The following is a 17,352-nucleotide window of genomic DNA, read 5'->3' as shown; positions in this document are numbered from 1 at the left end:
GAGTCTAAGATATATTCAGAAAGAGAGTAGTCTGATTTGGCTGTTTGTAGAGAGTGCTTTTAAGATAGTTATATGGAAATAGAACTGGTGCTGGATTATCAAAGCTTTTGAATGCCAGGAAAGGCCATTTTACTTTACTCTCCAGAGTGATAGGCTTTTGAGCAGTGGTATCATGACTATTGGCAGCATTGCGAAGGATGGTTTGAAAGTAGGAGACTCAGTCGCAGGCAAGGGCAGTAATCTGGGCAGATGGTAATGAGAGCTTAGGTAGAGTGGTGGTGGCAGCATTGAGAATGGAGAGAAGAAAATATACATGAACAATATGGTGGAGATGGGATCTCTAGGAACTTGGTAACTGACTGTGGGGCAGCATGGGAGCAGAAACAGAGTCAGTGGTATCAAGCTCTCTCTTAGTTTAATAGGAAGAGTTCAGGAGAAGAAAGAAGATAACAGGTGGCAGAAAGAGAAAAATTGACGTGGCCCCTCACAGCCCAAGAAACATTGTTGTAGTGGGAATCAGATGGACATCGACAGCATTCCTGCTCTGGAAAAAAGTAACTTATTAAACATAAAAATACATATGATTAATGGTATGATTTCTCTTCTAGGCTTCCTTATAATGAGTTTTTTGGTGGAGTGAGCGGCTTAACAGTGGAGCAGTTTCAGAAAATTAATGGCTTTCCTAATGCATTCTGGGGCTGGGGCGGAGAAGATGATGACCTCTGGAACAGGTATTTTTCTTTTGGTGACTATCAAAGATCCCTAATCTTAATCAGTCAGGTGGGCCTTCTACCATCACTCCCTGTTTCTCACCTTTGTGGATAGAGAGATTTGGAAATTTTTACCAAAAAGTGGCAAATGTATGTCATTAGATGCCGGTTTATGTTTCTCTTGCATTCAGCAATGGGAGAAGTATCACGTATAGATAATGTGCCTGCTCTCCTGGAGCTCATAGTATGGACATAAACACGGATATCTGTAATAGAAAATGAATGAGAAATGGAAAATGAACAAGATTCATTTACTTCACAAGATGATCTAAGGCACTGTAGCAGCAAGCACCCCAAGCGCGTTCTCAGGGTTTGCAGCTACCACAGGTTCTTGGATCTGCTTTGTTAAAGGAAAGCAACTCAAAATGGGTTAACAAGCTTACTTTAATCAGTCAGACATATATCGTTTACCTTGTTCAGGAGAAAAGGTCAGCACCCTGAACCTCAAAGTATACAGGCATAATTATCAAGACAGAAATATCAAGTAGACAGATTTCCAAACTGTCCAACCATTACATCCATACCCAGTCAACATCTGGGTTTCCACATTCTGGGTTTTTCAAAGCCGGGGGACTCTCAACAACGGCTTCCCAGAATTCAGATCAAATCACAGAACACTTCTCAAAGTGAGTCCCAAAAACAAAGCTACACATCAGGGCTTATATAGCCTTCTCCTGGCTCAGAGAATGTAACAACCTTATTGACTCACTGGCCAATCAAGAAGTATCTACTGAAAAACAAGCCTCCCCCACCCCAGGCTTCAGGTGCACATTAGCCTAGGGGCAGGGAAGATCTTTAAAATTTACATTCTTATTACAGGCACTTATAAAATATTTGTAGATGGCAGGCTTTTGTGACAACCTAGGGCTTTCTATAAGCCAGCTCAGCTGGCTGTTCCACAAAAAGTTAAATGTTTACTTTAAGCATCCTTATATTACACCTAATGGCCCAGCGGAAACAGTGTGCTGTGAGGAGAATGCTGGACATCAAGAGACCTGGTTCAAATCCTGTCTTTAATTTTTTTATTCCTTATCTGTATACTAATAAATATATTATTTAATTAGCTTAGGGAACTCTCTAAAGTGAAAAACACAAAGCTACTAGTGTTGCAGATCTTTCTTGGGAAAGTACCTGAGGTACATTAGGGATTGACTGCTAAGGCCCGTAGAACTAGTAAGAGGGAGAATTTGAATCCGGGTCTTCCTGTCTCCAACTCAGAACCATATTCATTATATCCAGCTTGCCTCTTCCTTACTTGTAAAATGAGTAACTAATTTTAGATTTATTAATAAACCTATTAATTAGCTCATAGGACTATTAGGAATTCACTTTGTAAGTTGTAAAACCCTGTATAAACATAAGCTGCTAATATTATCCACTATATCAGTCTGTCTTGTGAGTTTGTGAATGACTGTGTTTTATTCTGTAACTCAGAGTCAGGAAGGCTCAGGCCAGGGAAGTTTGATACCTAGGACTGAGTGCTCCCTTCCAGCTATAAACTTCCAGCTAGGAAACTGTAATGCCATAAAGGTTATTCATCCCAGCAAAAGAGCAGTAATCTTCATGTTACCAAGATCCTTAGAAAGAGACACCCAAATGGGAAAGACTCTCTAGGGAGTTCTAGAGCTGTATTCCATAAAAATCATTGGGAAATCTTTGTGTTGGCCTAATCACTACATCGGGTAAAAGACGCTGTGTTAGTTATTTTAGACACCTGTTATTGTTCTTTTTATGCTGAGTGGTCATTAATCATGAATTAAAGTTTAGTGCCATGGATTTTGAGTTTCTTTGAGATTTACCAGAACCTTAAACCAGGAATTGCTCCAAGTTGAAATATTTAACGGGACTTTTTTAGCCACTTAACTATGATATGAACTCTATTTAAAGCTCTCTCCTCTTTCTGTCTCTTCCCCTCCCTCTCTTCCTCTTTCTTTTCTTTCCCCTCTTTCCCCCTCCTCTCCTCTAAAATCTCTACTATAATCTGAAATCCAGTCCTCTTTGTGTTTCAGAGTACAGAATGCAGGCTACTCAGTGAGCCGGCCAGAAGGTGACACTGGAAAGTATAAATCTATCCCCCACCACCATAGAGGTGAAGTGCAGTTTCTAGGGAGGTAAGTGTAATTTCTTTGTTCATCACAAAGATATCATCAATACTGTCTATCCCTAAGGGGCTCAATTCACTTCTGCATCTAAGCTCCCTTTAATGACAGCTGCCCCACAATGCTCTCATCCTGCATTTTTTTTTAAGTAGAAGGATGCCATGAATGCCAGACTCTGAGTGAAATTTGACAGTGAAATCTTTTAAGGAAGATAGTAATTCCATTTCTTAAATATTGCCATCTGTTCCATTTTCCATACCTCTCCCTGCCCCATAACAAGGCATATATAGCACATGTCTCCCTCCTTGCAGTCTTCCTGATCTCCTGGTGTCTTTGTTACCATGTTCCTCCCCACCAGTAGCTTAGCTTCAGCTGACTCACAGAGAGTATGAATTTTATGTTTTTCTTTGTCTCTCTTTTCTGGACCCATGCAGATAGTTGATTGTAATTATGAACACCATTTTACACATTTCATTGGTCAGAAACATTATGGTATCTTCAAAACAAACTGAAATGGTACCCTCGATTGGCTCCCTTTCCTGAGTTTTCTGTCTTCTCCATTCCCCATCTCCAGTGACACATGCATGTGTAGGGAAAGTTATTGGACCTGACTTTAGAATTGAGTTTGTTGGTGTTTTGTCTTTGAACAGGTATGCACTACTGAGGAAGTCAAAGGAAAGACAAGCTCTGGATGGCCTCAATAACTTGAACTACTTTGCAAACATCACATATGACGCCTTGTATAAAAACATAACTGTAAACTTGACACCAGAGCTGGCTCAGGTGAATGAATATTAAGAGGAGAGAAGATAAGTTTGCTTTACCCATCACCAAGACAACCTGGTGAGATGTTTTGTGAATCTGCATGGGAAGAGAGCAGGAATACACGGGCTGATGAAGGATCACAGGGTTTGCAGAAAAACATTGCAGAATGCACGCACAAGATGTCTCCTCTCTGCAGGCCCATGTGATTGTGCGGCAGGTCTGGGATCTTCGCTCATCAGGACTCGCTTTCTATTTCCCAGTGCTGGTCTGTCCTGCTGCTCTTCTCTCCACTGCACCCCCTCCTCCCTCCAGGACCAGAACTGTGATCAAACATGGCCGAGGCCCTGCCACGAGGCTTGTTCTGAACGACATCTTCATCTTCTTTGCTTTTGGAGGCCAAGAACCAACCCCACCACTAGGGCAGAGCAGACCAGCCACTCCTCGTCCACTCTGCTGCATTTGTGCTGTTTTTGTTTTGTTTTTTAATTACTTTGGGGGGGGAGAGGGGGAGGGCACATAGAGATATATAACTATCGCTTCTTGAAGAAGCGAAAGTGTAAATAAGCCGTGTAAATTGCCTCTTCTTTTTTTAATTTAATTTTACTGTTGACTCGGATTCAAGCAGAGAGTTTACATATTCAATCACTTATTTAGTTGACAGGTGCCGGGCTTAGTTCAAATGTATTTGGCAGTGTGTCTTTTATCACTGAAGTTCTAGCATTTTGGGGAGACATTTCAAAAAGGAACAAAGTATCTGATTTGTCTGTTTCATATCTTTTGTAGCTGATGTCTCCTCTGTTTCCCCTTCCTGGCCCTGACTTTTGATGTTGACTCTTATTCTGGCCCCTCTTTCTTAATCACTTCCCCCACCCCTGGAGGGTGTGAAACATGACTGTGCCTGCCCAGAGCCAGATCCCTCACAAAAACTTGTGCACGTGCCCCAGACTCTCTTTGACACCATTGTCCGTCTGCTGTATCAGAGAAGTTCCGGCTCTCCAGAAACCAACTAGTCACTCACGTTTATTGCCAGATTATCAATGGCTTCAGTGATTTCCTCTTCACTTGGCTCTCTTTTCTTTTCAAAAGAGTGGTTTTGGTTGTTATATAATTAACAAACATTTGAAGTCTTTAAAATTCAGCCACGGAGTGGATGACACAAATATGTCAGTGAGCAAAGCACAACAAGAAGGAGAATATTGACCAACAGTCAAGAGAGAGCTTTTGAGGTATGAGAATAAAAGTGCTCTCTTCATATCTCCTCCTTTTTGAGGCCTGATTCCAAATTGCCTTTTGGTTGGTGCCACTTAAATTTTCTTTTTGTATGACTCACAGATATCTATAGGATCTGAAAAAAAAAATCTCCCAAAATGTCTGTTCTGGAAAGCACCAGATTGATTATTATTTTTTAACACAAAGTATATTTATATATTGTGATTGGGAATCCTCTCTGAAGAGTACTTCATGTTTTCCTTTTCTTCATTTGCATTTGTTTGCCTTCTCCTTTCATAGCTTTCATGGTTTACATAAGTATGTACGTATGTGGAAATTATTTTTTTCCTTTGTTGCATGTGTTTGGTTCCATGGACATATGATCCCCACACCCGTGGGCTGTGGGTGTGATTGGCCAAGTCTGGTTGTTTTTGTTCCTTTGTCTCTTCGAGACTCAATTGGTATCTAGAAAATGTGGTATTATATAGGTTGTCGTACTTTTACCAGCTTGTATGAGAGTGCAGGAAACTGTTCTTGAGAAAGCTGGTAAGCTGTCATGTTTTTTAAAAGTATTTTGAACACACGTGCTTTACAACAACTTTATGAGGGAACATTATACACAGGATTTTTGTTCATAGAGAATATAGCAATAAAGATTTGATTTTGTTCCCTTCCCTTCCACCCTTCTCCCTCAAAAAATTCAAAGACCCTTTTCAAATTCTCCCTTTTTAGTATTGGAAGTGTAAGCACTGTATCCAGTGTGATGGTCAAGGATATTTTGGATTGATTTGCACTTCAGCTTTCAATTTAAATATCCTCTGTGTGGTAGGTGATATATGTGTAAATGCCAAGATTTTAAACTAATTTCTATTAGTCACAGCTCTTTTTGAGAATATTTACCATCTGGGAAAGACAACAATGGTCCAAATATTTCACCTGATTGGGGGAGAGGTTGAAGGAGCAGATTGAGATAAAACCTGAAAAGGTCCGTTTCATTGCATAAAATAGAATCACTTGTATTCATTTGCAATCACGGATTTCTTTTTTCCTTTTTTTTTTTATAAAGGTGGAATCTCTTCTTGTTGCACTGTTTAGTCATTTATCCCATAAGTAGTAAGAACGAATGTGATTGTTAAAAAAAAAAAAACATACAAGCAAGTACATGTTTTGTAAATGGTGTAAAAGAAAGGCTCGTTTTAAAAATGCAAACTGCCAGCCCAGCAAAATCCCAAACCACCCCATAGAGGTTTTGGCAGCTGGAATTCTACTTGGTCAGTGATGAGCCTCTCCTGCGGGAGACTGGAGAGGAGGAGCAGATGAAAAATGGAAGTCACTTCTCTGCCCAACCTACCCAACCTTTGCCCCCTTACAGATTTATATGGGGATTTAATTGGCTAAAAACTATTTGATTCTGAGTTGGTTTAGAATCTTTGCCAAATGTTCTTCCACTGATTATAGCTCAGCAGGAACTCCAAATATGACTTATCTATATTCACCTTTCAGATGGCATCAAAATGTAGGTCACTTTTGTCCATCACTAGGTTTTTTGAACTTTCCCTTTATGTTTTTAAGAGGTGCCAGGGGTACATTTTTGCACTGAACTCTAAAGATGTTTTAAAAAAACAACAACAGACCACACACTTTTCACAAAAGTAGTCCTTTGTCATTATCTTATTTACTCATGTGTTTGTACATTTTTGTATGTTATTAATTTATGAATGATTTTTTCAGTAAAAAAAATACATATTCAAGAATGAGACTTTGGTGTCATCACTTTCTGTTCAGCTCTGGCTGTTTGTCTAGTATCATGTTCTTTGCAGATTTCCATCTCCCTCTGCTCTCTGGGATCCCTGAAACCAGTTTTGTCTCTATTGTGCAGCCACACAAGCATTCATCCTGTCTCCTGTTGTTGGAGCTGGGACCACCGACTACATCCAGAACACATTTAAGATGAAGTGACAAGTAGACCTGAGTAGTATGGTCGACAAACATTTAAACGCTTTATTTTGAAATAGGCACTGATCTGCTAGGAGGCACTACTAGAATCAGACTGCTTCCTAGTCAGGGGCAAGAGGCAAGTTCATGAGAGAGGCGGGCTGTTTCCTGACTGCAGAGGCAGCCTGCTGTAGTGGAAAGAAACCTGAGCTGAAAGGTCGGAGACCCCTATTCTAGCCCTGGTGTTGCCACTGACAACAGGTATCATCTTGGAAAGGTTCCTTTTTCTGGGTCTCTTTTCTGAAAAATGAGAAGAATTGAACAAGATGGTCTCTAAAAGTTCCTTCTAGAGAACTGATGTATTCAAGAGGCAGAATGAGAGACGTTTTTTTTAAATACATGCAGCCAGTATGGGGATTTGTTTAGCATATTTGCCACTAGGGTTTTGGTTTTCCTTTCTCATTTGGGAAGGTTAGGAGGGAGAAGGGGACTAGCTGATTCAGGGTTGACTAACAAGAGAAGTTATTATATTTGGGGGCTTTATAATAATAAAACAGAAAAATAGTGTTTTATGTATGTTGTTATACCTGATCCTCACAACAACCTATTATCTCCATGTTACAAATGGGGAAATTGAGGTTGAGAGTGGCTAAGGGGATTTGCTGAGGACCACATAGCTAAATTTCTAAGGCAGTATTTGAACTCAGATCTTCCTAACTCCCAGTTCTGCACTCTCCATTTAGATGTCTGACATTGTTAATGAGATAAGCTCTCCTAGGAAAGGACCATGGAGATTGAGATGTATCACACAAGATAATAGTCATAAAAGGGCAAAAGTAGTAAGAGATGTGGGGTATTTGAATTTTCTTTCCCTGGGTCAATCTGGAGATTATAATCAGCCCTAGGAAGTTTGCTCCTTCTGTCTAGATAACAGAGCCCCCAGTCCAAATATGAACAGGGCTTGTTTTCAAAGCTGAAGGGGTGTAAAATTATTGTTTGCCCGTGGGAGCAAGAAGGTTTAGAATAAAGGAACTGGGAATCCCAATCTTCCTGCATTTGCAATCAAGAAACTCTCTTATTAGTTTGCTGGGTGACCTTAGGCCTATTATTCCCTTCTCTTCCCACCAGTTTCCTTCCCTACAAAATAAGGAGAAAGGACTATGATTCCATCCAGTCCTGTTGTATAATTCATTTAACATTTTTTGAAATTTCTCTTTAAGTTTTTGACACAACTAAATTTAAGAATTAGATTCTGTTGTGCCATTCCCCCACACATAGTGAAAAATATTTTCACAAATATTAACTTGATATTTAGGACTTTGCAATGACTTTGCTTTCCAGTTGGCCAGTGTCATAGAAAGATTCATCTGCCTATGATTTCTGTCAATGCCCTCTGTTTCTAGGCTCAGAGATTGAGTAAACTGAGGCTGACGGGGTGGGGAGGGAGGGTAGGGGGTGTTGCAGGAGGAGAGCAGAGTAATGGCTTGCCCAAAGTCTGACATGCAGCAATGGTAGACAAACTGGAGCTTGGGGCTTATTCCAATAAAACATTATCTCTCTGCATGACTAAAATCTGTGCTTCTGGGAGAGTCCCTGCCCTTCCCCCTTCCTTCTCCTTTGGCCACCTGGTAATTCTGCTGCAGCCTCATTTTTGTAAGGCCACCTACACTCTTCCCTTGGCAGAAGCCCAAACCCTACTGTAGGAATGAGGAGGCGGAAAGAGGAAAGACCTTTCTGCCTTAGGGCTATGGGAAATAAATTTGAGGGTGTGATTCAAGAAAGAACTAAAGAATGCTAGAGAAAGCAGTCTGCTTCTAACCGCTCTAAGAGACTGCACAAATAGTATAACCTTTCCTGTATGTTTTGCCCTTGCTTCTGGCACTCCCTGTGAAGATAAATAGGAATCAAACATGAATCATAAAATGTGCTTTGGTTTATGAAGGGAACTTAAGCAAGCACCTGCCCTTCCTCCATGGGATAGGAGAAAGAAACACTGTAATACTGGGAAACAGGAGACTTGGATCTTGCCCAATGGCTCAATCTGTGCGACCTTGGGCAAGTGGAATATCCTTTGTATGACCTTGGACAGGTCACTTTACCTCTCTCATTCCTCAATTTCCTTATTTCTATTTCCTTATCCAATACTGATCATCTGGACAATGGAGATAGGGAGAGATATAGCACTCAAGATGATAGTCATAAAAGGGCAAAAGTAAGAGATGTCTATCATTACTCTTAAAAGTTTTAGTTATTTCCATTGTCTTCATCTGTTTCTATAGACATAACTCTTTAAAATATACAGGGTTGGACAAAATAATAAAGATTTTTGGCTTCTTTGTATAGTTTTTTTTTGTCTTTTTAAAATTCTAAACTTAAACACCAAAACCAGATTATTTCTATATACAAAGCAGAACAGAAAAAAGCTTATACGTTTTTAAGTATACTACCTATTGTTTGCTTCTCCATCTAAGTATGAAATAAATTCAACATGTTATTTTCAAAGTTGTCCTTCTTGACTCTGTTTCCTACTGACCTTTCTCTTTTGTGCCTTTATTTTAAATGTTCCAGTAGCTTTTTTCTTTAACTTGTCACAAACATATATAGTCAAGCAAAAGCAATTCCTATTATAATCACATCCAAAAACAAAATGTCTCAATTGGCACTCTGTGTTCATAATGTCTCTCTGGAGGTAGACATGTTTCATCATGGATCCTCCAGAATTGTAGTTGGTCTTTGTGTGCTGATCAGTTCGAAGTCTTTCAAAGTTGTTTGCCTTTACGAGATTGCTGTTACTGTATAAATTGTTCTACTTACTTTACTTTGTATCACTTCATATAAGTCTTCCCACATTTCTCTGAAATCATCCCCTTCACAATGGTGTTCATATATCACGTTCATATATTACAATTTTTCACCCATTCCCTAATTTATGACCATCTCCTTAGTTTTCAGTACTTTGCTGCCACAAAAAGAATCAAATAGCTCTCTTCTTACTAGCTTTTTTGTTTTTCCATTTGGTAAGTTTCTTTCTAGACCCTTTCCTCCCTAAGTCTTCCCCCTACATTACATTTGGAAAAAAAAAGAAAAAACAAAACTCTTATATTAACTATGCATTGGTCATGTCCAAAATGATACATTTCTCACTCTGCATGTTAAGTTTGTCATCTCATTGTCAGGAAGTGGTTAGGGTGCTTCATTCTTGGTAGTGTGGAAATTGTGGCTAGCCAAATCATTGGTTATAGCTTTTTAGTCTTTCTTGGTTGTTTTTCTCATGCAGTTTTCTGGGTTCTATGGTTCTTCCCAGGTTTGTCTGAAGCAGTCCCTCCTCATTTCTTAGGGTGTAGTATCAATTCACACACCATAATTTGTTCAGCCATTCCTCTATGGATGGGCACAACCCCTTAATTTCCAGTTCCTTGTCACTACAAAAAGAGCTGCTATGAATATTTTTTGTACATATAAACTCTTCCTTTTATTTTTATCTCTTTGGGGAATAGACCTAGTAGTGGTATCACTAGGTTACAGGTTCCTTATGGTTTGTTTTTGAGTATAATTCTAAATTACTTTCCAAAATGCCTGGACCAGTTCATAGCACCACCAATACCCTTGTATAATTCTTCAGCTTACATCACTCAGGTTATTTATACAAATGATTTCTAAAGGGAGTTAAATGACAAATTGAGTTTCTTTTCTCCTGGGTGATGGGGGTAGGTTAATTTGGTCAGACTAGGGAAGAGTTGACCTTCTTGCCTAAGGTGGCCTTTTGTTGTTGCTATCAGATCTGAAAAAAGCTAAAGTTACTTGTAATGGAGTTGTTCAAATGAAATTCCTTCCAAATACCATTTGCTGTAGCTACAACATAAGCTATTAACACTATGAGGCCTGGAGAGGTTTGGGAAGATGCCAGATGTTAACAGAGCTTTGGAATTCACAAATATCTCATGTATACAGGTATACCAGAAGTTTTGATGGAGGTTTAAGTTTTAATGGCTTGATGCAAGGTATCCCAAAGGTCCTAATGTAGGTTTAAGATATTTTATTTGTTTGTTTGTTTTTTGCTTTTTGGAGGGCAATTGGGATTAAGTGACTTAAGTGTCTGAGGTCACTTTTGAACTCTGGTCCTTCTGACTTCAGGGCTGGTGCTCTGTTCACCATGTCTCCTAGCCAGCCGGGTTTAAGGTATTTTAAACATTTGTATGAAACACTTTCACTTAAAATGACTTTTCTTACAATTCTGTGATGGGGGGGAGGGGATTGTACCAAGTATTATTGTTCCCATTTTACATATCAAAAAACTGAGGTTCAGGCAGGTTTAATGATTTGCCCATTGCATAGTTGCTAAGAGTCAGGATTTAAAACTCAGATTTCCATTTCATCATTTTTCCTCCTATTGTAAATAAGAATAGAGAGAGAGAACATTGGTAAAGTGGACAATACAGGAGTCTGGGAATGGCCTGGCTTTTCCTACTGGCCAGCTGTGTGACCTCAGTTGTCCTTTCTCATGTCTGATCCTCAGTTTCCTCAACAGTGAAATGAGGAGTCTGGGCTAGATGCTCTCAAAAGTGCATTACTATAAAGTAGGGAGTGCACTTCTCCCCACTTTCCAGATGAGGGAACTAAGACTGAGAAGTGAAATCATCCAAGTTGGGGCTCTTCCCACTATTCTGCCTTGCCTCTCAGGTGGCATAGGTTCTCAGAGGAATTTTTAGCCTTCCAGGTTTGGACTCATCATTCTTTCAAATAGGAGAACTTGTTTGTACCAGCCTGTAGGAACAGCCACCTATTAGAGGTAATCAATCAGTAAGATTTGTTAAACACCCACTGAGTTTTGCTCTGTGACAGGTATTGGGGATACAAAAGGAAAAATGAAGCATTTCCTGTTCTCAGGCGCTTGCCTTCTGTAGTGGGTTGGGATTGGGAATCGAGAACCTGCTCAGTCCCAGCTGTACCACTTGCTAGCTTGGTGACTTGGGGGTAGGTCCTTTAGTCTGAGCCTCAGTTTCCTTTTTCAATAGAGGTGAAAGTAACAAAAGCTTTGCCTACCTCACTAGGGTATCAAAGAACAGTGGGTGAAATAGTATATAGGTATTATTTATATATTATATATATATAGTATATAAGCACTTTGTGAATTTTCAAAGTGTTATCTGAATGTGTGTGAATAATAATGACAACAGCTTTTATAGCATTTATATAGTATCTACTATGTTCCAGGAACTGTGCTAGGTGCTTTACAAATATCTCATTTGATCTTCACATCAACCCCATGAGGTAGGTGCTATTATTATCCCCATTTTACAGATGAGGAAACTGAGGCAAACAGATTAAGTGACTTGCCCAGGGTTACACAGCTAGTAGGTACCTGAGGCCAAATTTGAACACAGGTCTTCTTGACTCCAGATCTAGTTCTCTATCCACTTTGTCACCTAACTGTGTGTTCTGTTATTCACAATTGTTCATGCCTTACCCATGGATAAGCCTAGTCTCAGTTTCCAGCATGTGTAAAAATACCAGTATTGGTGTTTTTACAAAACATCTAGTAATATGTTCTCCTGAAACAGTGAAGATCTGGGCTTTTCCAAGGAGCCTTCCTGGATTAACTCATCTTGAGTCTTCCTCTCCTACCTCAACCAGTCTTGTCCATCTTTCTAATTGATCTAGCTTCTTGCACTCCCTTTCCCATCCTTCTAACCCCCAGGCTTCTCCCAGGCTACATTTGGAATAACTTGCCCAAACAGTACAAACACTACACCTTTTCCCATTTTCATAGAAATCTTGGAGGCACAGTGGTTCCTCTGTCTACTACCAGCAGTCCCTACCTGGCTTCTAAATTCAAGCTTTTTTCAGTTCATTACCAGCCAACTGTCCCTTAGTCATTAATTCAATCATTTATTAGTCTTCTACTGTATGCAGAACACTCACAGCTCTCCATGCAGCATGTTTGACCAAGAAACACCTAGCTATCTGTGGTGTTTCCTGAAACAGTAAGTGGATGCCTAGACAGCTAGGTGACTCAGCAGATAAGAGTACTGGGTCTAGAGTCAAAAAGACCTGAGGTCAAAATCTGGCCTCAGACACTAGCTGTGTGAGCCGGGGCAAGTCACTTCAGCCTATTTGCCTCAGTTTCCTCATCTGTAAAGTGAGCTGGAGAAGGAAGCAGCAAATTGCTCCGGTATCTTTGTCAAGAAAACCCCAATTGGGTCACAGAGAGTCAGAAAGGTCTGAAATGATAAAGACAGCAACAACAAAGTAGACGCTACTGACCTAGCAGGGGGTCTGCTTGAAGTTTTACATGGCTGTGGTGTAGCCATTGCCATGCATCTCCATGCTCTCATTTATAGCCAGAGAGACCTTTAAGGGGGGCAGTCGGCTGTGTTAGACAAGTGCTCCTTTTGAATCCCATCTGTGCTATTTACTGACTATTGAACTTGGACCAGTCTCTTGACCCTTTCTGGAATGCTACAAAATGGGAGGGAGGGCTAGACTGAATGATCTCTCAAATCTCTTCCAGCTCTAAATCCTATAATCCTGTGATTCCTTTGAGGGCTATTGGCAAGAGAGGAAATTCAGAACTGTGGAAAGTGCTAGGTTTGGAGTCAAAGGACCTGGGTTCAAATCCCAGCTCTGCCACTGATTTACCTATGAGAGTTTAGCATCTCTGGGTTTCCTTTTCTTCATCTGCAAAATGAGGGAGTTTGAGCTGGGTTAAAATCCCTGTTAGCTCCAAATTTCCATGGAATTTCCTCAGAATCTTATCTGCTTGTTGAAGCAACATGGTATGTTGCAGGGGGTGGGACCAGTAGAGCTCTGGGCTTGGAATCAGAGGACTTAGATTTGAGTTCCATCCATGCCAATTATTAGCTATGCAACTGAGTCGTTATCTAAGCCTAAGTCCTTTATGTGTAAAATATGGACAAACGTAAGCTACCTAATTCACAGACTTCTGAAGAAAAGTGCTTTTAAAGGTACCAAGTACTCAGTTTCCTCATCTGTAAAGTGAGCTAGGAAGGTGAACTGCTACTCGCTTATTATGGGGAGCTGTACCAATTCTTGCCAGCTCCCCCATCTGATATAAAGCTCTATGGTGTGAGGCCCAAGTCATGATGTGTCTCCTCTGCCTCTGGATGGAAGTGGGCCTCTAGAGCTTCACAGTACTTTCTTTCTTTTTGTTTTGTTTTGTTTGTTTTTGTTTTTTTATTTTTTGGAAGATAATTGGGGTTAAGCGACTTGCCCAAGGTCACACGACTAGTAAGTGTTAAGTGTCTGAGGTCGGATTTGAACTCAGGTCCTCCTGACTCCAGGGCCAGTGCTGTATTCACTGTGCTACCTAGCTGCCCTGCACAGTACTTTCTGATCAGTAAAGTCTGAAAGCCCATGGTGACAATGGCCCCTGGGTCTCTTCCTAGGCAATATTAATCAGGGCTGTCCTACATGGTTACCCTTCAGTATTGAGTCAGGATCTTTTCTGGAATGAAGAATCAACAGAAACAGGGTGGGGTCTGGTGGGTTGATCCAAACCACTGTATTAAGTCTAATACTTGGTGACTGACATCTAAATGATGGGAGCTGAGTCTCATTTGGTAAATAAGAATGTGTCTTAAGGCCCAGCCCAGAAGTTTTTTCTTCAGGTCAAGTAGGATTTACTGACAACTGACTAGAGGCTCCATTCCCAGGTACAGTAGGGGAATACAACCACAGGTAAGGTCTTGCCTAAATCATTACACTTATGGCAGTTATGGCCCAGTCAAAACTGTGAGAGTGAATACAATTTCAACTCTTAAAGGAATCTGGTTGGAAGGACATTTTGGTCTATATTATATAGCAGCTTGTGATCAATCAATCAAGCATTCATTAAGCACCTACTGTATGCCAAGCACTGTGAGAAGGATATAAAGACAAAAAAATATGCCTGGCCCCTAGAATCTTACTTTCTATCCAACCATTGAGTCAAGAAGAGAGAATAAAAATAATGGTGACTTGTAAATCCATAGCACCACCATGTTTACAAAGCAATTTCTCAGGTATGGTCACTTTCTTATGGAGTTTAAGAGAAGGCCAAAGTGTTATGTGAAGTCTGAAGATGAAAGGGGCATGGGAATCAAAGAAGGCTTCTTGGAAGAGGATTGGACTTTAATGGATGCATAGACATTCAAACAGACAGGTTTGGGGAGGACATAGTAGGTAGAGAATAGCTATTGCTCAGCTCACCCAATAAGGTAGGTAGGTAGCTGTAAGCATGAGCATCCTTATTTTCTGGATGATTAAACAGGCTAAGAAAGGAAGAACTGACTTGCCTAAAGTCACACAGTATTGGATCAAGTTCTGAACCTGAGCCTAATATTCTTTGCATTCTTCTCTGCTGCCTCTCCAATCACTGCCCAAGAGATCATAAGATTCCTGTTAGTTAACAAAGGATTAAGAAGCCACTGAGTCTAGATACCCCCCACCCTTATCCCTATAGTTCCTGGGAGTTTATATTTTAGTAAGCAGACTAAATACTCTTTTCAGGTAGGTTTTTGGTTACAAAGTGAAGCACACATATACACACCTTTTTTTTTTTTTTTTCTCACAATAGTTCTAAGATGTAAGGGGGGGAGCAATATAATTATACCCATTTTATGGATGATAACACAGGTTCGAATAGATGAGTTACCTGAATTTGCACAGCTAATTAGAATGAGAGCTAAATCCCAAATTCAGTCCTTCTGACTACAATGTAGAAATGACAACACTGTGAATAAGCATTAAGGTTTGGTGGAGAGAAGATGGAAGAGGGGAGTGTGGATCCTGTGGCCACTGGGTGGGGACTAATGAGGATTTCCTGGTTAAAATGATGTTCATTGAAGGCTGGTGTCCCCACCCTAGATTCCATGTCATCCTTCTGTTAGTAACCCAGGAAACCAGTCTTTTTGTGGTTTCCACCCCCCCGCAATAAATAAGCTAGGTGTGCCTGTGTATATATGGGGCTGGGGCTTATATTCAAACACACAGTTTTGACTTAGGGCCAAAGCTGGTTTCATCTTTCCTTCAGAGCCCTGGTACCAAGTCCCATCGTTTTCCTGTTAACATCACTCAGCTGTGACAATTTTATTTTCATTTCCTGCATCTGGAACTGTTATCATTGCTGCTATTATGCCGCCATCTTGGCTCCGCCCCTCAGTGAGTCAACTGTTATCATTGAACTCATTGAAATAAAATTCCTTTTGCCTCACTCACTTCCTCCATCCCTGTCTAGCCTCCTCCCCCTACCTCCTTGTGACATTTTTTTTTTTGCAAGGAAACAGGGCAATAGACCCAAATATAGCTGTCAAATCCAACCCCTAGGTGCTGTTGATAAGCAATAATTAGAAAAGGAACTGCATAGCAGAAACCCAATGGCCAAGGTAAAGCAACTGGAGAGGGACCTGAGAAGCATGACTGGGAGAGACTTTGAACTGTACAAGGGCATGGGACCATGTCTTATCAATCTTTATTATTTCTCCAAATAGGTCTAATACAATACCCTGTACATTCCAAGTGCCCCATGATCCAGGAACTTCTAAGTGCTTGTAATGGAAATGCAGATTTAAAGATCTTCCCTGCCCCTAGGCTAAAGTGCACCTGGATACTGGGGTGGGAGGCTTGTTTTTCAGTAGATACTTCTTGATTGGCCAGTGAGTCAATAAGGTTGTTACATTCTCTGAGCCAGGAGAAGGCTATATAAGCCCTGATGTATAGCTTTGTTTTGGGGGCTCACTTTGAGAAGTGTTCTGTGATTTGATCTGTATTCTGGGAAGCCGTTGTCCAGGGCCCCCCCAGCTTTGAAAAACCCAGATGTGGAAACCCAGATGTTGACTGGGTATGGATGTAATGGTTGGACAGTTTGGAAATCTGTCTACTTGATCTGTTTCTGTCTTGATAATTCTGCCTGTATACTTTGAAGTTCGGGGTGCTGACCTTTTTCCCCTGACCAAGGTAAACGATAAGTAAGCTTGTTAACCCATTTTGAGTTGCTTTCCTTTATCAAAGCAGATCCAAGAACCTGTGTGAGCAGCCACCCTAGGGACTCCAGGGTGCTTGCTGCTACAGTGCTGAACTGATGATGATACCAGTGAATCTCCTGTCACCATGTTCCCCACAGCCTGGAATGTTCCCCTTGGCCCCCTGGAATCCCTGGTTCCCTTCCAGACTCAACTCAAATGACCCATTCTGCAGGTTTTTCTTGATCTCTCAGAAACAAGTATCTTCCCATCCAAGATGACTTGTGTCTGCTTTGTATCTTTTATATATGTATATGTACATGTTGTTAGTCCCCCAATTGAATGTAAGCTACTAGAGGGCAATGTGCATTTTTGTCTTTGACTCTCTACCAGGGGTGGGGAGCCTGCAGCCTCGAGGCCAAATGTGGCCCTCTAGGTCCTCAAGTGTGGACTTTTGACAGATCCAGACTTCACAGAACAAATCCCCTTAAGCATTCAGTTTGGATTCAGCCAAAAGGCTGAACTTGAGGACCTAGAAAGCCTCATGTGAACTCGAGGCTGCAGGGTCCCCACCCCTGCTAGCCTATAATACAATGCTGGATACACAATAGATGC

At 40.7% G+C, this 17,352-nt stretch overlaps 2 protein-coding genes across 2 annotated transcripts in view; both read left to right on the top strand.

The window, feature by feature from the left end:
• B4GALT5 (beta-1,4-galactosyltransferase 5) overlaps positions 1–6,600 on the top strand; it is a 94,540-nt gene extending 87,940 nt beyond the window's left edge. Inside the window, exons 7-9 of the mRNA XM_069072390.1 lie at positions 609–731; positions 2,780–2,881; positions 3,520–6,600. Of these exons, the coding sequence (XP_068928491.1) occupies positions 609–731; positions 2,780–2,881; positions 3,520–3,667 (373 nt within the window). The 3' untranslated portion in view covers positions 3,668–6,600. The remainder of the gene's footprint in view (positions 1–608; positions 732–2,779; positions 2,882–3,519) is intronic.
• Positions 1–17,352, top strand: part of ZNFX1 (zinc finger NFX1-type containing 1) — a 474,364-nt gene that overhangs the window by 13,819 nt on the left and 443,193 nt on the right. The gene's annotated exons all lie outside the window — the stretch shown is intronic.

Source organism: Petaurus breviceps, unplaced genomic scaffold (genome assembly GCF_028583685.1).
Source record: "Petaurus breviceps papuanus isolate PSGF00001 unplaced genomic scaffold, PetGlider_PUasm1.0 90847, whole genome shotgun sequence".
Lineage (NCBI taxonomy): Eukaryota > Metazoa > Chordata > Mammalia > Diprotodontia > Petauridae > Petaurus > Petaurus breviceps.
Note: the sequence above shows the minus strand (reverse complement) of the source record. Positions and strands in the feature narration are given on the sequence as shown.